Source organism: Nannobrachium achirus (genome assembly GCF_963921795.1).
Source record: "Nannobrachium achirus genome assembly, chromosome: 8".
Lineage (NCBI taxonomy): Eukaryota > Metazoa > Chordata > Actinopteri > Myctophiformes > Myctophidae > Nannobrachium > Nannobrachium achirus.
Window position 1 is genome coordinate 18,566,251 of NC_137817.1, and position 24,424 is coordinate 18,590,674.

At 42.6% G+C, this 24,424-nt stretch overlaps 1 protein-coding gene across 1 annotated transcript in view; it reads left to right on the forward strand.

The window, feature by feature from the left end:
• Positions 1-12,325: 12,325 nt before the first annotated feature.
• Positions 12,326-24,424, forward strand: part of LOC308289655 (CXADR-like membrane protein) — a gene marked incomplete at both ends in the record, with an annotated part of 96,652 nt that continues 84,553 nt past the window's right edge. The window contains one exon of the mRNA XM_080731399.1: positions 12,326-12,395. Coding sequence (XP_080587525.1) covers positions 12,326-12,395 — 70 coding nt within the window. The remainder of the gene's footprint in view (positions 12,396-24,424) is intronic.

Consider the following 24,424-nt stretch of genomic DNA (forward strand, 5'->3'; position numbering starts at 1 on the left):
GGGCAGCCCCCAAAGCACCAGCAACCTAATCGCATATCTATTTATGGCGTGGCTCTGCAGGAGACTAGTCTTATATAAGAGGGTCAGTCTGTGTGTCAGAAGTACCTCCACTCATGTTTCACATATCTTCTATATGCTTTTGAATATTTAACCTGTGACTGTGTGTTTGTCTCAGGCATAACTTGGGCTCCGTCTAACCGATCAACTTCAAACTTGGCGTGGATGTCACAGCCGACCTGGGAATGGTTTGCGCCGAATGGGAATAGGTTTGGATCAGTGGTTGTCCAGAACCGAATGTCTGTGTGTGTCTGAGGGTCTGTGAAGTATGCACTGAACCTCTTAGCAGACCTATAGCCTATAGTTTTAAAATACACACTATAGTACATTACGAGAATTAGTTTACATTTAGGGCTCATTTGTGTTTCTGGTAAAATTATTGACCAGTTATTTTATATGTCTATGACAAAAGTTTAATATTAATGAAAATGTCCATCACAAGCTGGCTTGATGATGAAGACCATGATCAAGGACACAAGCCCCTTACTGTAGTCTGGCCCGAGTGTGAAGAGAAGAAAATCTCAATTATGCTAACAGTTCTCTAACCCTGAGGTCTAAGTGCTGTTGTCAACCCAGCGCGGGCTAAGGACAGAATAATAAAGTTGAAACCGATATGACTAGACTAATATTAAAGTAAAACCATCCTGGAAAGAGATTCTGAGAACTGCCAGCGTGTCTACCTTTAATGCATTAAAAGTTGAAACAAAGCCCCGTTGGTCTTAACTGAGCCAAGCACATCTAGTAGGTAGAAATAATCATTTGAAAATATGCTATTTGAAAGTGAAGGTTTTCACATCTGACCTTGCAATCCTGCAGTCCCCTTACAGACAATTGGCACAGCTGGTGTACCTGCCAGTGCCTTTGGCTTTTAACGTCCACAATCATTTTGACCCTAGACCCTTCGTGTGGAGATCGAGTGCACATGACTGATTCACACACTGGTACATTATGGCCGATGCATCCCAACAGTTTTGTTTTGATCCACCAGGGACTATGTGGAAATTGTGAAATTCAGCATGGGATGTTACGGTTATCAGACAGTGTTTATCAGCAGCTCAGTCATTCCCTGGAGTGATGGATCAGGAACTTGAAGAAGACTGACTTGCCCACATCCCCACCCCTCGCCCCATCCCCCCAATACCCCCACATGACATACGGTATGATGCACTTACTGATTTACGCAGGGTCTCCTCACCATGATGTTCACATCACTCACGAGTCATCTGGACAGAGTGCACTTCATCAAGGGGAGGGTGCAGGGGCGTCACACAGGGTAGGAAAGTGGGACTGAGTTACTAGGGCCCAAGGTGGTGGAGGGGCCTTAATTATTTTATACTTTAGCTATTGAAAAATAGCAGATATACAAGCTCACAGCGCGGCACCGAGTGCCGCGCAGTGAGCTTGTAGATCTGCTATTTTTGAAGAGTCGTGAAAATGTGTGCAAATGTTTGAATATATGTATTTTTTAGCGAACATTTGTAACTCAAATTTTGCTTCTGGGGGGTCCCTGGACCTCAATATTTTGAAATGGGGTTCCGTGGCCAAATACATATCATTTTGGGGGTCCTTCACATGAAAAGGTTTGAGCACCACTGACATAGAAACATAGGTTTTTCAAAAAACCTCAGAAGGATTTGAAATATGATTTCAATGATTTTTTTCATGATTTTTCAAAAATAGCAGATCTACAAGCTCGCAGCGCGGCACTCGGTGCCGCGCTGTGAGCTTGTACATCTGCTATTTTTCAATAGTTAACATTCATGGGGGGCCCGCAGTGAATCCTTGTACCCAGGGCCCAGAATTTGGTGCAACGCCCCTGGGAGGGTGGTGGCGGTATTGGCGGGATGTGGAGACGGGAAGGAGGGGAGAGAGGGATTATAAAATCAACCGTCAAACAAACACCTTCACCTCCTAACCTGCATCGCCCTCCTCCCCCTCCCCAGCTCTGTTTGTTTAGCGCTCTGGCCCAGCCTAGCGCCCTGTCAATAGTCCTCTGAAGGCTAATAGTCAATGCTAAGGAAGGCATTCAATTACATACCGGTACAAACCTGGGGGATAATCAGCTAACTCATGTGGTTCAATATGATATCCTAAGCTCCCTAAACAGCTGGCAGAGGCTCCTTAAACATTCTAATAGGTACATAAAGATTGTTTTCTCGTATTGCATTAGGCACTTTCGCACTGTGTCTGTGGAATAAGGCTGAGATGAGTATAGGAGTGGTTTTCCAATCAGTATTGCCGGCTGCTACAGTTTCTCATTGGGATAAAGTATCCTCAGTCAAAGGTGGCTGCCCTGAATAATGATAGCACACAAAAAGAAAAACAGAAGAGGCTTCCCAGGGCATGGAGTGGAACTGAATCGGAAGATTTCACTTTAGTAGGCTACCACTGAATCTTCTTCTTTTTTAGTTAGTAGCACAGTAAATAAGTTTGAGTTATGGCAGTATATGCATTTACCTTTGGGCCATATTTTGTATATTTTGAAAATAATATATTTATTTTCTGCTTGAGATGTGTCTGACTTGATATAAATGTAGTACCACTGGTAGAAGAATGAATAGTTTTAAATGATACTGAAGGGCTTCATTAACTATTATTAAACCAACTCGGATGCAATCCTTATTGAAGTAGACCTAACTAATGCATTCTAATTAACAATTTCACTCATTTCATGAGAAGAGGGATATTTTCCAGTGTTGACTGATGCAGAAAAAGTAAAGGTTGTGGAAAACAACAAAACAAAAACCCAATGCAGTGTGCAATGTGGTGGAAAAGGAGATTGATCTGTTTACAACTAAAGGGTGAGGCACAGTACATTCAAGCAGACAATGTAGGTTCTTAAGTTAAAACCAAGCCGAATTATTAAATGTAAGCAATAATCAACTTTGCTCACATCTTTCCAAATTAACATGTGTTATCTGAATGCTTTGTTTGATTTATTCTATATAATCTGTACCGGCTTGTTCAGTCGTTCGCTCATTCAGCTTCCATTCTACTCCTTTCATTTATCCCTTCGTTTATTAATTCATCTGGTCATGAAAGGGGCTCATTTCGTCAGATGTAAAGTGGTACTGGCTTGACTGCCGGACCCTTGGCTGTGATTCTGCTTTCCCTTGCTTTAATCAGAGCGTGCCAAAATTTTTCAGCTTCTGTCCTCCTCAATGCCTCATGTGCACCATGAAAAGCTCATGAATAAATCGAGGAGCAGAGGACATCCGCTTCTGAATCCTCTGGTCCTTCAAGTGCGAAGACTTTTGGAACGTGGAATAGGATATGACAGGAGGAGCTCCAAAATAGCCCCGTCACTTCCTGTCTCTAGCTTCTGATTGATTGGAGATCAGAGGACATCTGTGAAGGTTTTAATATTGATATATGAAGGAAAGAAACAGCCAAGAGCCGAGGGCCGTGCAGAAACCACTGGAGGGGCAAGTGCTCAAATTTCATAAAACAGTATTGTAAAACAACATACACCATTATGTCAAATAGCTAGTGCTGTGTATAATACAGTGAACCATTAATCAGTGAAAACTCTTTGATAGAAAATAGAGGCCATTTTTTGTGAAGCTTCGGGCTGGCCTTTATTAACTAAGATTTAAGATTTTGCCAGAACATTAAAAGGGAACAGATAGAGCAATGCTATTGAGTCGACATTTAATTGAAAATAACTTTAAGTAACTGAGCAGAAATACATTATTCAATTAGCCAACAAAAGCTCACAAATGAAACTAGAAGCAGTGCTCTTCCGCTCACAGGTCTCCACCAGGCCAGGCGTCCTGGTGGTGCTACTGGTGCTACTGGTGGCCAATGTAAAAAGGGTGGCATTTGTTCTTCAACTTAGACCTTTCATGGCAATCGGACACTGCATGCATGATTTGAGGCATTTTGTTCCAAAAATGTGTTTTGCTAAAGTCTGCCTGCTGGTGGCGCTATAACAGGCCAATGTGAAAAGGGTAGCATTTGTTGACATAGTGGGAATATGTGTGGCAAATTTCACGGTAATCGCAAGCTGCGTTGATGATTTGAGGCATTTTGTTCAAAAACTGAGCAATCCTGCAAACTTTGGAAGCTAATAGCCAATCAGGATGGAATATGAAATATCAGACGGATCAGACTTGATCACATGACTATAGAGATACTGTGTACTGATTTGTGTTATTTTTGGAGAGAATCTGAAGGAGTAATATCCAAAAATGTGTTTTACATAAGTCGGCCCAAAGGTGGCGCTATAAAAGACTGATGTGAAAAATGCAGTGAAAAGGTTTTTTCTTGGCCTCTAGGGAGTTTGTGTACAAAGTTTGACACTGATCGGTGGAGTTATAGGTAAAACCACAAATTGGCCTGTTATAGCGCCACCATGAGGCTGATTAAAAAAAATAGTGGCATTTCTTCCTCGGCCTAGTGGGAATGTGTATCACCTTTGCTGTTACTTTACATTGTGTTTGCATGGGTCCAATGCACCATTTACCATTTACCATTCACCACTTTGGTTGTTGAGTAACTTGAGTTCACCCTCCCCTACAACCACACCCTTCCCTGGATGATGATGTGTACGTCCAGAGGCAAATTAACTCACTTTTCTGAGTCTAGTAATTCAAAAAACGACTACAGAAAAAAACACTGTATGTTGAAAGTTCAGTTTTTCTTTTTTTTTTCGTTTGTTTGTTTCTTTCTTTTTTTTTTTGTAATTGAGGTCAGGAACATGAAAAAAAAACTCAAAATAAAAAATAATTAAATTTGATGTCCTAAGACCTTTAAGGGCACCTTGGGCACCAGGAGCAAAACAGAAGGCTCCTCTACTACTATTGGCAGGCTGTTGATGTCCACCGTCATGGTCTAATTAAAAGAATGGAGCCCGTAGTATATGCATACTGTGATCTCAACACATCTCTCACTTTGAGAGAGGCAGATATAATGAGAGCTGGAATGGAATACATTCTCTTTTATTGTGCTAGACAATGTGAACAGTGCGTAGGTGAGACCATGTGGTACAGGAGGCACAGGGCTTTACTGACCCATAAACAAACATCCGATCTGGATCAATACGCAGAGTGGCCAATGCTGCCTCGAGATGTCAGCCATGAATCTCAAAGGGCCGCCCTCTCCCTCATTAAATTATAAAGGATCCATGAGCCGTGAAACACTAACACTGAAGGATCCCTGTGGCCGCTAAAAATAGAGATGCCCAAACAAAAGAGATCATATTGTTACTCGAGAATCCTTTTAGCTCTCCACTTTGTTCGTCCCCCGAGGTGAAGACGTGAGAAGGTGCGGTGAAGCTCGGGTGGTCGTGGCCACTCAAAAGTACTGGGAATATATATGCTGCAACGTCATCAACATGTCAAGGAAATGCAAACACCACATCGCCGATGATGTCACATCAAGGGAGATACAGCTGTTCTGGAGGATAGGAACACTCAGAGGATATGGTCCCATGTCCATGCACCTCGCTCTTGTTGGAATTACAAAGCCACTTAATGTACATACTGTACATTGGGAGTGCTCCCTGCTGCAATGCAAATGCAAGCCATGTTGTGTCTGGAGGTTTTAAAAGAATCATGGCCCTTGCACTTAGGATGACTACATTTTAATGCGCTTAAAAAAAGAAAGGACTCCGGGCACATTTAATTATCATCAACACCGTTTTAAAAAGGGATGAGCGGCTTCCTGCAAATGGGATGCAATCTCAACAAATACAGATTTCCCCCCCCAAATGTCATATAAGACTCATAACTGGTCATATGCTTCTGATTCATAGAGAGATTGGTGGGTGGAAATTGTTGTGCACATTGTGATGCGAAACTAATCAGTGAGAAAGACCGGTTTCCACACTGGTGACTTTTCAGGGCCTGTGGTATAAATATCAACCATCTGTGAGGCCATCTGCATTGGGGTGCTACATCATGCACCAAGGCCAAGCCACCAAACATAGACAGGTTGCCTTCAGTGGCACTTCTGTCTGCTCTCCATTCACGATGAGGAAGGCCATTGCTGGATCATTAGTATTGACATTGCATTCCCCAGTACCTCAATCAGTGTTGTCATCTGTTTATACATCTCAGTCTGCACTGATAGCCATTACAAATGCCTCTCATTCTCATTTCAGCCTGCATTTACCCACAGCTAGAACAGGAGAGTGTTTTTTGCAGGTCTTTCAGAGTGTATCAAAAAAGCAACTGGGTTAAACACCGTTGGTCCGACCTGTTTAACATTCACCAGGTTAGCATTCACCAGCGTCGGCAGGTTAGCATTTCACCAGCATCGGCAGGTTAGCCTTTCACCATGTTAGCATTCACCAGCGTTTTACTGAGATTAGGGTTAGGGTTAAGGTTAGGTTTAGGTGTATCTCCCCCCGACTTTCGTCACCTCCGCACAGCAAATCGCTTTTTTATACACTCGGACTAAAAGACCTGCAAAAAACACTCTCCCCTGCTAGAACAGCAACAGAGTTGTGCATAGTGACAAACAGATATCATTTCAAGCTACTTCTTGTTAGTTGAGTTTGACATTAATTATTTAGACCTTCTGAGTTCTGAAAGACATTTTCTCAATGGTTCCTAGTAGATTGACAGTGCTGCAAAATGTGATAATGTGGGATCTCTTCATTGTCTCCAATAAGAAGAAGGCAGACCTGTCATAGTCCCATGGGAAATTCAGTTTCAGCTTCACCCAGCTGATGGCTGCTCAGGGGGGGGGTTGGGGAGGGGGTCTTGTTAGGAGTTAAGTGGCTTGCTCAAGGACACTGCGACACATGATGTATACTGTAGCTGGACCTAATTAGAATCATCAATTACTTGAGCTGTGGCAGTTTCCATTACAGTACCCATGTTATTCTTTTGCTATATTTGTTGTTTGGCATACATTGGAAATTGTATGAATGTATTTTCCATAGATTTTATTTTGCCTGTAAATAGACACACTGCATTCTGTATGTACACACATTTGTACTCAAAGGAACAGAATCCTTTTCACACATATGTACAATTATGTGCATGTATGTATAGTATGTAATTTTTGTCAATAAAAACATCAATCAGTCAGTCAGTCAGTCAATACATGGGTGGTCCATGAAGCAAAACGGTGACCTTCTGAATACCAGACTTTCTGATTAGCTTCTGATTACCAGACGCTCCCTCTACCCACTAAGCCACGGCCGCCCACCAAGCTTATACCTCCATCTATCTAAAAGAGGTGATCATGATAACCCCTGGGCAGTGGGGGTTATTAAAGCAATAAGCCACAAGAGGCGAGTGGTTACCGGGGTAGTATACACCGGCTGAGAGGCGTTGGGAAACACGAGGCGCAGCCGAGTGTTTCCGACCCTCTCAGCCGGTGTATAATACCCCGGTAACCACAAGCCTCGCGTGGCTTATTGCTTTTCTAAAACGGTCACAATATTGCAACATGAAAATCATAGACATGTACCAATTAAAACTGTTCTATTTCACTAATAATAAACAATAAGGTCTGCTCTGCAAGGAAGTATTTCCCGGCCAGGCTGCAGAAACAACACAGGTGCAGATAATTGGTGCACTGTGGAACACTGTGGAAAGAAATAACGCACCTGGGTTTGATATAAACTGATTCAAGGTGTGGGTTATAGTCTCATATACCACAGCAAACAGCCAATCAGAATCAAGGAATGGAACTAGCCGTTTTAGAAACAGCTATACACCGTACCCCATGGCAAGATCGCATCTCATAGTGCTAAAGCTGTCCTTTGGGGACAATGCACCGTAGATACAATAGTGCCTGCAGTTGACCAGTGGTGATTGTTCAATCAAGAGTTCTTATCGGACCTAAGATTACAGAATGATTATGGGACCAAAGCTGCCAATAGCTTTGCTTTGCTGTTCTGCAGCACTAGTGATTGCTGCGTGAACTGCTTGTTGCAATGTGTTTAGATTGCAGAATCAGGAGTTGTCTGCCATTCATCATAGTTTGACAGTTTAAGCTGCCAGTTTCTTTCTCTTCCTTTCTTGGTTTATTCATTTGACAGATTTGAAACATATGTTGTGTAATGTATGTATTTGAACCAGGTTCAACCTGACTTCCCTATTTTTGACAAGACAGCATACAGTACAAAATGTATCCTAAATGTATCCTGTAGAATGTATCATCTGCAAACAATAATCCACTGTGGATCCCAGTATAGTAGTACTAGTAAGGCTTTGCTTTATTAACCACTGAACCAGTACCAGTACCGCATTCAACTTCAGACTAGTCAGTCTATGTTGACCACACAACTACTGCCTTGTGTTATAGCCTATGTTCAATAGCTGCACTGTTCCTACACGGGAAGAAACATTCAGAAATTCCAAATTCTGTTCCATTTTCAGCCACCAGAAGGTGCAAAGAATGGTCTTGCATACAGACATTTGAGAAATGTCTGGTGTTTTAAATTAAGCGTATGCTGGTTTAGGAAAGAGATGGAAAAAGTAGGCTTGCTGAAGTACTAGTGGAGCTTGCTTGTAGGAAAATGGTATCACTGTATATTGCTAGAGTATAATCAGAAGATTCTGGGAAAAAGGCATGCAACATTAAATGATGGGACTGGGAGTGAAGCCCATTTTTATCCATAACTTAAAATATTTACATAAATTAAAGACACTTTAACCAACACATTTATGACACACAGAGCGACTCATAGAAATAAATATAATCATACTAAATCCGTTAACGGAACATAAAATAAGGTACAATAAAGTCTTGAATATTCTCTATTTTAATCTAATCCAACAAAACATGACTTGATACAAAAATATGGCTTCCATGGCCCAGGGCTTTCACATTACAAAATTACTAGAGGACTCAAAACATACTAATACAAAGGACAAAGCAGAGAGCATTGTGTGGTGGGTGCTGCCCAAGACCACAGGGGTTTGAAGGCCTATACGGTATGTAGTCAACCAATCGCTGGAAGCAGTGGTGATTGGCAGCCAATGATCAGTAAATGGTTAGCACCTGGAAGTGAATACTCACACTCACATACAATCCCATACATACACTGACACACACACACGCACGCACGCACGCACACAAGCACGCACTCTAGCGCACGCGCACACACACACACACACACACACACACACACACACACACACACACACACACACACACACACACACGCACAGTCGCACACACACACACACACACACACACTATATATTTACATCACTTGTGGGGACATAACATAGACTTCCATTCATTCAAGTCCTGTGGCCTTACCCTAACCTCTATCCCTAAACCTAAGGCTGGACTCACACATATGCGTGAAACATCTTCTCCGTATCGTCTGAGAATGGCCACTGGGAGCGCCGTACTAATGCATTATCAATGGAAGGTTGTTTGGTTTTTTGTCGTTGCCGTGTTTCTAGCTCAACCACAGGCTGTCTTTTGGCCAAGAGACACGGCAACGACAAAACACCAAACAACCTTCCATTGACAATGCATTAGTACGGCGCCCCCAGTGGCCATTCTCAGACGATACGGAGAAGATGTTTCAAACAGCTGTGTGTAGGGCGCCTAACCGTTGTGGGGACCTACTATTTTGTCTCCATACTGTCGGGCTGGACTCACACATATGCGTGAAACATCCTCTCTGTATCGTCTGAGAATGGCCACTGGGGGCGCGGTACAAATGCATTGTCAATGGAAGGTTGTTTGTTTTTTTGTCGTTGCCGTGTCTCTAGCTCAACCACAGCCTGTCTTTTGGCCAAGAGACACAGCAACGACAAAACACCAAACACGACAAAAAACCAAACAACCTTCCATTGACAATGCATTAGTAAGGCGCCCTCAGTGGCCATTCTCATACGATACGGAGAAGATGTTTCACGCATATGTGTGTGGTGCGCCTCAGAGGTCCCGTGCAGGTGACTGTGTTAACATGCGTTTAGTCCCCATAAGTATAGCTAGACGAACTCACACACACACACACACACACACACACACACACACACACACACACACACACACACACACACACACACACACACACACACACACACACAACCTCGCAACTTCTACTGTAGTATGAACACAGTCAACATTCTGTTTCGATGATTCTCAACCTGACTGTGACCTTTTGTGTTCTTGCAGAATTGTTCTTTACAGAGCAATGCCAGAAATTTGGACTTGAGTATAAAAATACCCCCATTGATAGAAGAAAGAAGTCATGTTGAATGGCCATAGAGACAAAATATCACCTTTACTGTTAGGTCTCTCGTGGCTCTGCTAAAACATCTATAAAGCATTGTGTGTGTGTGTGTGTGTGTGTGTGTGTGTGTGTGTGTGTGTGTGTGTGTGTGTGTGTGTGTGTGTGTGTGTGTGTGTGTGTGTGTGTGTGTGTGCGTATGCGTGCCATCATGTATGGCTAGATTTTATTCTCTTTCTCTTGCCTCATCATTCTTTTCTGGTATGTTGTGGATCTATTGTGCATATTAATCAGTGTATGTGTGTCTATGCATGCACGTTTGTGTACAGTGTATGAGTCATTGTTTCAAGCTATTTAAGTTATTGGGACGGAAAGTCATGGAGGGGGGAGGAGGAGAGGCTGGTACGAGAGAGAGAGAGAGAGAGAGAGAGAGAGAGAGAGAGAGAGAGAGAGAGAGAGAGAGAGAGAGAGAGAGAGAGAGAGAGATGTCTGCCCCTTCATTATTTCAGTAGATTGTTGAGACAGTGAAGAGGGGATTAATATGTCTCAGGGCCTGAGAGGACCATCAGCACGCAGCAGCAGCAGCTACACTCCGCACCTCTGTGGGTTTTCCTAACTTAGACACTCTCATATAGGCCACATTCAGATGACATTACATCCCTAAACCCGGAGCCAGTGAGCCAAGCCATGAATCTTGTGCATTTCTTTTAAAAATGGGTAGTTTAGCCCTGGCATCATGCTGTGAAGCATGGTTGAAGGTCTAACATGCTGTTGTGTATTTTTACTATAAAGAGCATGGCTCATGGCTTATTAAACAAATATTGCTCATATTTTGCCTCTACTCGAAATAATATGATGTCTATTGTCCCCTATGACCCTTATGTCTGGATTGGTCAATGTCAAGCTATTTGTTATAGAATCTGAACAACCAAATGCTTTAATATCTTTCTGTATATGCCTTATATGAAGTCCATCGCCAAGGATATAAAAATAGTTAAACTGGCCTACAGCCTATAGCTATACCTTCTATATATAGCTACCGTCCTTTAAGTTATGCACCGTTTTAAATTTACATTCAGAACACGGTTCATTGTTGCTGTGGGCTATACTGTGTGCAGTCACTGTGCATCGTTGTACAGGAGGACTGTGTTAGACAGTGGTTCTCACACTTTTTCATGTCAAGGACCCCCAAAGTGACACTTATTAGCCTGCAGACCCCCATTTGAAAAGATATCCCAGGGACCCCCATAAGAGAAGATTGTTACGGCTCTAGGACCCCCAGTTTGTCATGCATTATATGGACCCCCCTTTAATGACATTTATATCCCCAATTTATATTGTGAAATCATGTTAATTTTAGAGTGTTGTACACTCTCTGAATTACAGACCCAGCAGGGTCCATTTGGTTCCTAACTATCATATATAGCTGGGGACCCCTTGGGACTCTCTCAAGGACCCCTGGGGTCCCCTGACCCCACTTTGAGAACCAATGGTGTAAGAACCTCAGACTCTAGAGGTCTCCATCCTTCAGCATCCCGCATCCATCCACCTCTTCCCCTCCTCTCTCCCTCTCCTCCCTCTCTCTCTCTCTCTCTCTCTCTCTCTGTCTCTCTCTCTCTCTCTCTCTCTCTCTCTCTCTCTCTCTCTCTCTCTCTCTCTCGTATTTGTGCAGCGGAGGAGGAGACAGTCTGCTGCTCACAGCGACGACGGACACACACCCTCACATACACACTCACACACACAGTCACACAGTCACACACACGCACGCACACACATATGCAGGGAACCTGAGAGGCACACGTCCCACGCCACGCCAGACAAGCAAAGGAAGGAACTTTGATTTGATGCCAATAAGCAAGCATCGCATGGTGAAAATGACGATAAGGGAGAGCCACGTTCCTAGAAGATACACAGCCTAACAATGCTGTGAAAGATATGATGTCCTTGGACTCTGCTGCTCCTGCTCAATGAACAATCCTCTTCTCGCGTCTCTCTCTCTCCTCGATCGCTGGTGGTGTCTGTGCTGTGCCGCTCCATCGTGCCTGCAGGTCACCCGAATGCATGTGAAGGTAGTCTGAGTGAGCGTTGCATTGTTTCCGAGCTTCCACTCTCTGCATGGGATTTCAAGTCGTGTCGGCTGCCGTGATGATGATGATGTCTGCAACATTCAGCTCTTTGTTTCTGGGTGAGTTCTCGTTCATTAAAAATTCAAAAAGAATCCAATTGAACGATAAGATTGTCTATTTTGTGATTGAAGACGAAGAACGTTATTTTTGTTTGTCTGTTTCAGTCACAATATTTTTATTTTTTTTTATTTTAAGGTGTGTAGGCTAATTTATATTTTTGTATTTCATTTCTGGCTATCATGGTAACAAATATTTGATACAGTATGATGTCAGAATTTCGATCCGCAGACTTTTCCTCTTTTTATGTATACAAAGGCTGAAATTAAGAAATTGCCTTGCGAAGACACATTTGAATAATGAATAGCCTAGGCTATAAGTCAGACATCATTTTCAAGAACGAGACTGCGCTAATTATAGCTGCTTGTGTAGCCTATTGAGACACATTTTAAAGATAAAAGTTCAGTTAATTAAAGAAGGGCTCCTCCCTTGAAATCCTCGATCGACATGTTTTTGTCCATGCTAAATTTATAATTATTTTCACACAGTGCTTCAAAATACAGTTGATGTTCGCCTACAACTCCTTAATTGGCCTATAATAATTCCTTAAAATAAAGTAGATTGTAAATATCCCGTGTTGCATGAATTGTGGCTCAACAAAAAGCCTCTTGTCAGTCAACTTGAGAACGTATACGGATGTGTGCACGTTTTTTTGGCAGTATAGGGACGGGTTACACCAATGTTTACGTTTGAATCACGGGTTGGGTCTTTAATTATGCCTGAAAAGAAAATTGAAAACACATGTTTAGTGTTTTCATGAAGGCCGCCAGCATTTCACTTGCAATGGAGGAATAAAATGAATGTTTGAATGCTGTCAAACAACCTTCCTTTGTCTACATACGGACAGATTGCAACGGCTGCTTCGCCAAGTGCGAATCCTAAATTTGTTCTGTCACCGTTGGGCGTGGGGAGGAGTTGGTGTTTTTAATAGATGCCTGATGATGAAAGAGAGACAGAGATGAAAGTCAGTCAGAGGTGTAATGTAAGCATCCAGACCAGGACTATAGCGGGCACATCTGCTTTGGTTTGTTTCTGACACTCTCAGAACTGTGACTTGGAGTGATGGTAGCAGGCAGCCTACTAAACTCACCACTTGTGCCTTGTGTGTGTGTTTTGTTTTTGCAGTGTGTTTTTGTTGTTGTCCTATGCAGTGGTGTAAAAAGTAACTAATTACATTTACTTAAGTACTGTGCTCAAGTACAATGTGTAGGTATTTGTACTTTACAATTTCCAATGTACAATACTTCTACTTCTACGCCACAACATCTCGAATCCAAATATTGTAGGCCTACTGTTAGGCTATTACTCCACTACATGTTCTTGAAAACTTAGTTTAGTTACTACTTAGGCCTACTAGGCCTAGTTACTTTGTAGATTATTATTACAAAACAATAACATACACTCAACACTTCAACCTTATACAGTAGGCTCTATACATTTTGGCCATTTGAGTGCATTTTGATGCCAATACTTTTATAATTTTTACTAAAGGCAAGTATATTTTGAATTGAATTACATACTTTTAGTTGTAACAGAGTATTTCTATATTGCAGTATATTATACTTTTACTTAAGTAAATAATTTGAGTACTTTTTCCACCACTGGGCCTATGTGTCAAATTATGATTTCAAGTGCTAATCAGCAGGCTATAAGCTATAGGGCTATTAGGCAAAGACATTTAGCTTAATATTGTGGTGTCATGTGAGGTTGAAGGTCAGCCAATGCAGACACTGATCAACAATGCATCAGGAAAAAGAAAATCAATGTCGTTGCGCAACACGCTGTGATATGATCCTGCCTGTTTCTCAGGCAGTGCATTGGTTTGTCATTTTTCTCAGAGCACATTCATTCATGCATTGAGCAAAAGACGATGGGCATTGAATCCATGACTGACAGAGCTACAGTATTGTGGACTTTTTTTGTCAGTTTTGTGTTTGGTGAAGTCAAAACATTAAGCTTCCTTATCAGTGTTTTACTGTTGATAAGGGCAATTACATTGATTATACTGATGATGATGATGGTGATGCTGAGAAAAATAATGGTATTGATAATTGTACTATACATAGTAAAATCCTTAGTGATAATTTAATAGCTGGTGTAAACACAGGTCTATTTAGTATACCAGAGTTAAATTAACAGTGAGGACTTTACAGTATGTGTACTACACAGTACATTTCTCTCAAATTACCTAATGTCAGGCTTGTCAGCTGTAATACTACATAATGATACATTTATCTCAATAGCTCTTCTAAAAACAGTCTACAAAGTGCTTTTCACAGCACATATGGGGGAAAAAAATAAGTAAAATGCCACAATTAACTAAAATGAAGTATCAAAAAGAGTAGTTGTTTGATACCTGAGTAAATTGAGCGATAGTGTTTTGGCAGTAGGGCTCAATTCACACTTCATTAGGGTACAGCACGCATTGTTGATAATGGCATTTCTTTCTCAAATTAAACCTTAATCAAATGGAATTGGCTTTTCTTTATATGCCTTAATTTTTGCCATGGAAAGACATTCTTTCCCCCCATTCTCCTGTGAGTTTCAAGCTCTATCACATCATCTATGAAATGGATTAAAGCATTTGTGTCAGACAGTTGGGAGCCGTAATTTTGGTCTGACAGGGTTCAAAATCCACAACAATTACAATTGGTTGGCCCTCTTAAGTGTGGACATAAATTTCTTCCAGTCACCCAGCCCAGAGGAGGAGTCTGGACCTGGCCAGAGGAGATATGTAGCTCCTTAGCTGGGCTGCAGTGCTATGCAGGCTAAAGGACATTTCTTTCCAAAGTTATGGCCTGTATTAATTCTAGATCAACACAGAGGCCAAGTAAAGAGAGGAAGTGGCTGTTTTATTGTAAAAAGAATCAATAGTCATTAATAGGGTCTCATTTCCTTTTATTTGGATTTGGCCTTGCAAGTCTTCTTAATTTAATATCTGCCGGAGATGTAATATCCACCGTTCCCATTTCAGATAAGTACCACAATTAACTGCCACAGAGAATTCCTTAACCCCATTTGTAGTTTGGTCCTTAAGAAGTAAGAAACCCAGAACAAAGACAAACAGTGACTTGATAACGGTTTGGAGCAGTGTTAAGACTCACCTAAGTAAAGGAGCCTATTGATGGATTGCCAGGCTCTCTTTGTGCCAGCATTTAGATGTTGTTTTGGAGGGGGTGGGGGTCTTGTTAGGATTTAAGTGCGTGGCTGAGTGGCTGTCCAGGAAGTAATAATGCACTATAAGTCACTTGGCAGAAATGTAATAGGAAAAAATGACTAGCCTTTCAATCTGGGATTCCAACCAACCACACCCTCATTGTCATTTGAGCTGAATGGTTGCTTGAGCTGTTATGGCCATTCTTTGAGGTTATGAAAGATTCCAGTGACCATGGGGAAACAGCACGTCAAGACAATTTACAGGAAACAATGTGCTTGTGAGTGAATTCCTTAGTGTTAGTGTATCCATTACTGGTCCGTTTGGTTACATTGTGCAGGATTTTATATAATGATTTTGTTTGTGCATATCACCTACAGTATACGGTGTGTGTGTGTGTGTGTGTGTGTGTGTGTGTGTGTGTGTGTGTGTGTGTGTGTGTGTGTGTGTGTGTGTGTGTGTGTGTGTGTGTGTGTGTGTGTGTGCTCGCTCGCGCGTGCATGCATGCATTATGTGCATACGTGTATGGCTAGAAGTGTCAGTGCGTGCTTGTGCCTAGCCATGCATGTTAGCGCTTAGATGGAGATAAGGAGAGCAGTGGCTCTAAACAGAAATTCTGCCCCCATTCTATATTTAGCATGTCTGCCGGGGTAAGGCAGAGGATCTCGGAAATGTGAAGATGACAGGAGCCTCTGGAGCCAGAGGTTATGAAGTGACATCTTGATGTGGTTGCCCCTGACCCACACACGCACGCACATGCACACACACACACACACACACACACACACACACACACACACACACACACACACACACACACACACCATAGCCACAGAGTTCTGACAAATCCACTTGTATGCAGCCATTTTGATATTTGACATCAAGTTACCACAAATTAAGTGTATTTCGTTCTTTTTTTCTCACTCTCTCTCACTGATTGGTTCCTCTGGCTCATTATTTGGCATCTCATAAGCATATTTGTGTGTGTGGAAATTACTGGTATTTTAGAGCACAGGCGGAGAATTTGGCACATTTGATATGTGAGACCCAAAATTGCACAGTATTTAACACTTTTGGCAGTTTCGTTAGATAGCTTTGACAGGCTTGCACACAGTCATCAATCAATATGAATTTGAATTAAGAAGACTTGGTTCTGGAACCACTGTTGAAATACCCTTCAGATGACTTGGCAAAATTGTAATCACCTTAATAGCCAGTAGCCACGTGCAATAAAGGAAAAGAGATCTATCAGTTGATGACACCACATGCAAGAGATTCAACTATAAGTTTCCGCGTCGGCCTGACATGAACACAGGACTATCCATGTCTCTTTACATAAAATAAATAGGCGTTGATACACTGTTGTGACCAGTAGCACTTTGCCTGATGCAGTGTGCCATAAGATAGGCGCATGACTTACGTTGAACCTGTAGTGTCAGCGTTTTCACACACAGTCCCAAGACAGAGGAGATAGGATTTCCATTCAGGGGTGGGCTGTATTACTTGTAGCAAAACAACCCATTCTGAATGGCTCAGCAAGGGCACAGCACACAGGAATGCAAAAGGGGTGAATTAGTAGGCCTAAAAGATGAAGGCAGAGGCCCAAATGTCCTCAAAACGATTAACACATCGGTAACACGCATGCATGCATGCGCACACGCACACACACACACACACACACACACACACACACACACACACACACACACACACACACACACACACGCGCTGTGATTTGCCATTCAAGCACTTTTCTTGTGATGTGTTTGGCCTTTGAATGTCAGTGTGTTTTCCCAGGTAACAGCCTCGTCCTTTTTTCTGGACCTTCATGTTTCATTGATTGTGTATGCTTTTAGTCACAAGGTCCTTTCATCCTGTTTCTGCCAGCCGCATGCCGTGCTCGGAAGTGAGAGGGACTTGGAGACAAAGTGTACCTGTTTTGTACACCCCCCCCCCCCCCCCCACTCTCTGTTTTCTCTCTCTCTCTCTGTCTATGTCCGTCTCTGTCTTTCTTCATCTGTTTTCTCACCATGAATAGCAGCATGTAAGAGAATTGGGGAAAAGACAGACACCCAAGGTTTGAGTCAAGGTCACAAGTGGCGAGCTGAAGTTATATATTTCAACGTTTTGCAAATAATTCATATTCTTTTGCCACAATGTTTGCTTGATAAAATCTTTTTTTTTTTTTTTGCCTGTCACTTGCTGCGTTCTTGATAAGTTCTTGAATCCCATACTGTCAGGAATGATCACTGTGAGACCATATTTATTTTCTCTACCGCATCACCGCTCCAAGTTGATCCACGGAGGAACTGTTCGGAAAACTTGATTCCCAGCCATTAGGATGAGCAAAGAACAGTCTGGAGGGAGGAAGCAATTTGAAAGATCTCAGATTAGTTTGAGCATATTCCTATCCAGCTTTCGTGACAATGTCCAGAGTGTTAAAGTAATTTAACTCTGAGGGTATATAGTTTGATTCATAATTTGTTGCGTCATATCCCAAAAATAGCAGACCTACAAGCTCACACATTGTGCTGCTGTGATGCGTTGTGAGATTTTAGATTGGATATATTTGGTGTGTACTGGTGTCATGCAACAAATTAAGCATAGGGGTCAATTCTTTAACTACAATAACAATCCAGATTTGAAAGTATAACGGCAACATGTGAGTAAAAATGTAGGCTTACAGTGTTAGTGAGGTCATTGATGTTTTGTTTTTTTGTGTGACTTTCATGTCATAAAACACAAAGAGACACCAGCCCAGACAGAGCCGGGCTTGTGTAGTGTTTCTGACCTGTAAACCCTCCCCCCTTTTCATCCTTCACTGGGAAAATTACTGCCAGATTATTTTGGAACATACGAACAGGAACTGCCTATTTCACTTTACGGCTAATCTTTGACAGATGTTCTGGAGAGGCTCACATTCATATTAACTGGAGCCACATGCTCACCCTACAGACACACACACACACACAAAACACACACGCGCACATAAGCGCAGCACAATTTTGCCAAACATAAAAAACTATCATTTTCTTCAATTGTTACAGCTATTCTGCTGTTTATTTTCCATTTCAGTAGGCTACAGTGGACAGGAATGACAGGGCAGGAGACAGCCTCGAGATGTGACACAGCTCATAAGCCAGGATGTAGGTTCTGTGCATACAGTATATGATATGCGCCAGGATGTGTTCATAGTACAGTATACAGTATATGATGTGAGACAGGATATAGATGTGTACAGTATATGATATGATCCAGGACGTATAGTTCCGTGCCTACAGTATATTTACATTTATGTACATATTATGTGATCCTCACTAGCTTGCTGAGCCACCAGACTGCCCCTAATGTGTCATTCTAAACACACAACACGTCCTCATGTGTCAGCAACAACATCTGTTGCATCGATACATGCGACAATCAGCATATGTTGTGCGGGGGTGAAATATACACACTTTTCAACGTGCATGTGCATGTGCACACGCACCGCACAAAGGTGCTTGCACACGTAGGCCTACACATGCATGCATGCAAAAGAGACAACAACAAAGTAGACTGACGATGTGAACGTTATCGTAAAGAAGACCACACCATAATAAAATGCCTCATACGGAATGATCAAATCCTTGACATCTCATCGGGCCACTCCCTTGTGCTGATAATTGGGTATTTTTCTAATTAGGAATAAATCCAATACATACAGTAATTGGAAAGATATAGCCTATTAGTGATTTTGAAATGCATGCACATGGACTGTGATTGATACGTGCCATGAATTCAGAGGATGTCTCTTTTTAAATATATCAGGCTACTTAGTTAGCAAACATCAGGCAAGCGAAAGACATACAGTTGTATAGTCTTTTCCTGAAGAAACTGCTATGTTTGCCCGTTTTATCCTGGGCTGGTGATAAGCCAGGTTGAAGCCCCCGCAGCCACTTACGGTTCACTGTAATCTCCACAGCCACGGCCATTTCCTAGCAAAAGGGAGGATTTCTGCACAATTTACAGCGGTAAATAACCGTGAAAGTCATTGGCGCAAGGGCGAATAGAGCTTTTTTCTCTCTTTAAACTATTTTGACAACCTTAAGCAATGTACCGTTAGCGATCGTAAACATTTTAATGGCGGTCTGTGATTGTTTAATGAAGACATCGCTGACATCAAAGGGCAACCGAAACGACCCTGATAAGCGCTGTTACCTTAAAGTACACCCTCGATGGAGGCTTAGCATGGAGGAACCGTCTCCCATTGATTCATCCCATTGAAGTTCTCTCTCCATGTTAGAGCTCTGCAGCTTATTGACATTGCAGGGAATGGAGAAATCATCTGTCAAAAGGACGAGTGCTCTACAAGCTCTGAAAGCGAGAGATGATCAAAATTCACGCTGGATCCGAAAGTTCCCATTTTAAAATCATCTGTTTATCCCTCAGTGCTCAAGATGCTATCGTCTCTGTGAAGGTTCCAAACCTTGTTTTAGTCCTTTCAAGCATTCTCTGCCTTAGTGGGAACTGGCAGCGTGGAATAAAGATGGCACGCTTGTCTTCTCTTTGCAGAACATGCTTTTGATCTGTGTTCTATGTCTTCAAAACAAGGTATATCTATCTCCCTGTTTTGCAAGCTCCTGTGCAAAACAGGAGAATAAACAGCTCCGAAATCCAAATCCCCATAATGTTGAGGTATTCTTTTCATGTATTTTTGTCAGTTTCAAGCAGCTTAACATATTGCTACATCAATGACCCAAAATATACAGGGTGTGTGTCTGTGTGTATTGTGTGTATTGTGTGTGTGTGTGTGTGTGTGTGTGTGTGTGTGTGTGTGTGTGTGTGTGTGTGTGTGTGTGTGTGTGTGTGTGTGTGTGTGTGTGTGTGTGTGTGTGTTTCCTAAGAATAGAGGGTTTAAGGGGTTAATTTTACGGTGTAATACTAATTACTTAATGTATGAGTGTGCACCTGCCAGACCCCAAGCCTGTGTGGTTGCTCATTTCACCAAGTGATTATGGATTATCATGTCCAAGTAGGAATCAGCCGGGGAATACGGTTTACAGCTAGTACAGGGAACCTTGCTACAGCATTCTCGTAAATCTTGAGGAGTGGCCGTTACGTTCCTGCAATGTGCTTCTTTTTCCTTTGCACAGAGATGACTCTAATGCACTAAACATTGACTTTGTTTTCCTCCTACATGACATTCAGTTGTAATTCAATTCATGCAATTGATTATAGATAAAAGACAAAACACTTACGGTGCAAAAGCCAGTTGCACCAGACAACAAGCAAACCCAGGAGGTTGTTTAGTCCCCCCTCCACCATGTGCAGTGACTGAATGAACGGGAGGAAATGTTCCACGTCGCTCTATTTAGACGCCCGCTGTTCCTTTCAATTTGAAACAGTCTATTAGCCCAGCTAGTAGGACACTCCATTAGTTGTTTTGAACCCTGCATGCTCCATTGTCTCACTCCATTTCCTCACCTCTTCACCACTCTCCCCCCAAAGCGTTGGTGCCTTTAATCAGAGGAGACCCTACTGCCTCCCTCAGACATTTATCTTCTGCCTCTTTGGTCGTCACCACGCGGCCTGGTAAGATCTGAAGATGGATGGTGTCTGGTCAGGGGGGGAGGTGGGTGTTTGGTGGCCATTGATTAGAGTGGTTGAAAGCAGAGCCGTTACCTGCACTATAGACCCGAACAACACCTGGAAGATTGCCTCTACTTTTTCCTTTAGCCGTAGCGTACCCTCTTTGAAGTTAGTACTCAGCCATCTGTCTGACCGTGTTCCATATTGAGGGTGACAGAAAGGTGGAGCAAGTAATAATAATAATAAAAACTGGAGCATTGGTAAGTCCCTGCCCACTACCACGGAGGTTGTGTGTTCATAATCCACCATGGTGCATCCGGCTTAGTCGGACGTCTATGCGAACACAATTGGGGGAGTCAAGACGGGTGGGGAGGGTTATATTTGTCGCTGCATGTACTCCTACGGGCTGGGGGCGGCAACCTGTCAGTGGGGAGTGTTGGGCGGGAGGAGTAGGACGAAGGCTCTACGTCCTCCTGGTGGGGGCTCCTCACTGGCAGGTCAGTCAGTAGAATATGACAGCAGTGACAAAACAGATGTGTGTGGGGGAGGAATTAATTGGCATAACCACTAAATTGGGGAGAAAAAGGGGTAAAATCTTGTCGATTGATTATTTTTATACAACAAATGGTCAACAAGATTTTAGTTCGTTTAATTGCTCTTCAGTTGGAAGTTGGAACTCTATAATGCAATATTTAGGTTCCACTGTAACTGCCAGACAAAAGCTCTCTCTACTAGTGACTGTTGTGTGATGGATGGCTTAATTATCCAACCACAATGCTGGCCATTTGGCTGTTCATACCGCAGCGAAAACATTGCAAACTGGATATCACTGATCAATCGCTGGGCCGTCCACAATTAAGTGTGTAAATCCCACTGATTGCACTGTAGTCCGCAGCGTGCCACAATCTGCCACATTAACATTCCGCCCGGACAATTTTTAAATAGTTGTAAAAAAAAGCTGCACACGGATGCAGTTTTACAACAGTGCCCTGCTTCACACTAATACTGCGCTGTTACACACTTTGTCACCTGGGAGCTGCCCAGTACAACCACAGTGTTCTGTTGGCCACTGAGGCACTCCACTGGAGCATACAGGAGGCATTGTGTAGGGTTTTATTTTTTTGGGTGACTCGTCCAAAGTCACCTTGTAGTTCTTTAGTAAGGAAAGATCATTTGTCATTCCCTCCCCCCTCCCAGATTGTCCTTGCCGGTCTAGGGACTCAAACTGGAGACCCTCGGGTCACAAGCGTGCTTCTGCCACATCTCTTGGCAACCGCTAAGAGCCTGAAAGGCAGATGCGCTCTATGGACGTTTGCATAGGAGATAAAGTCACTTATTCAGGTGGTTAGGCTGTGTTGAGAGTACAGTATAGCCTACTGTCCACACTAAGACAGCCTTTTTTTCCATTTGCCCTCCCTCCCCCCTTTCCGTTTTCCCGAGAAAGTGGTTCAGAACAGATGGCACCACCACCTTTGTTTTTTACGAGTCGTTAGACTCGACTTGTTGATGAAATGGAGCCTTTCCGCTATGCTGGCCATGCAGATGTGTAGCTTTACTTCTTTTTTTATGTCGCTAGCTTTATCACAAAGTGCCTTGCAGTACTTGTAGTGTATTCTACAGCCTGTGAAGCACCTGTGGACATTAAAATTTTACCTTACAACACTGGGTATAATGCGCTGCCAAAGAGCATTCGTGACATACGTTCTGAGAGCCTGAAAGTAAAGGCACTACCTTTGTGTAGACATGAAAGTGAAGGTTGCCTCAGTCATGCGTGCACATGGCTGCACACTAAACACATACTGCAGCCCTGGGGTAGTGGTGGTGCTTCTGTGCTGGTGCAGACTCACTGTACTTTGCCGTACTGTAGTGTGCCCTGGGGAGTGGCAAATTGATGCCATCGACTTCCCGGACTCAGCTCCCAGCTACGTTCACTGCAGATGCTACCATTCTTTCCCCCTTTGGTTGTCTGTCTCCATTGTTTAGTCATCCTTTGCCTTTCATACAGAGTATGTCTGTCTGCCCCCTCACTTGTTTATCCTTGCGCTTAATGTAGTATTTTCCTACCCACACAAGAGCTTAGGACAGCAGTCAAAATGTCTGTCACGGTTAGAAGCCTTTGTCCAAACTGTCATACCAGTGTATGGATTTGTCTTATTATGGATGACACACCAATGAACAGTTTCTTATATTTGCATAAATGGATCGTGCTGTTTGGAGTTCAAGGCACAACCAAATTCCTTGCATGATGTGTCTCTTAAAATATTAAATATGATGTTTTTTTGGACCTGGCATTTTCTCCTAGCAGCAGACATAATTTTTTACGTTGTGTCTCTTTTTCTTCTTTTCTTTTTTTGCAAGAGGAAATCAAGAGTGTTAGCATTTGGCTTGATATACTGTCTGAGGTTCAGAGTTGCTGTGGAGGAGGAAAGAGCAGTGTCTGCAAACTGGGCCTCTTAAAATAATTAAAGTTGGCATGATGACTCTGCTCTCCAGATAGGTCCAAGCTAAAAGAAAAAAGAAAAAGAAAGGGAAAATCTGCAGCAAGAATTACCACCAAAACAACAGCAAGCTGCGTTATGCGCTGCTGAAATAAGGAACAATGAGGGGTCAGAATATGGGATGCTTCGATAAATCTAACGCAAATATGCTCTATCCTGTGACTGCCGAGTGAGAAATAAGGCTTTTTGGCCACTACTCTGCTCCCCCAATCTAGCAAACAAATATTTTCCTATGAAGGGGGGGTGTGTGGGGGGTTGCTGTTTACTCTATTAACCTTTCCTCTTGGATGCACTCTTGACATTGAACAATGTGGAAGAGGCCCACTCCTCGCTGGCCCTTTTGCTAATGAGGCAATTAAGTCTCTCCTGCCTAGGTTGAGCGTGGCGCAGAGTGAGAGCACGAGTCATCTGCTGCCTCAGCAAACACCAAGCATCTGAACCGCGCTGTGTCCAGAATACACAACCAATTCCACATACAGTACACACACACACATACTGTATAGGTACATACAGAACACACATACATAATGCTTGTTGCAGTGGTTCTTCTTTGTCAATGTGACCCTTAGCATTCCTAGAGATCACCAGAAAGGCCAGCCCATGTTTAGTAAAGAAGTGGAAGATATCTACTGTATATGCATTTCATCAAAATTGAACTTGGAGAAACAGCTACAATGGAATAAAAAAAAAGACTGCCCTGTTTGTTTTGTCCACTTTTGTTCTTCATCCAATAATAATTTATTTCATGGTTGACGTTGTTTTTTGGAGTTTGCTTTCAGAGGGCTCCTTGAGAAAGGTCTGCTTGCTAGCT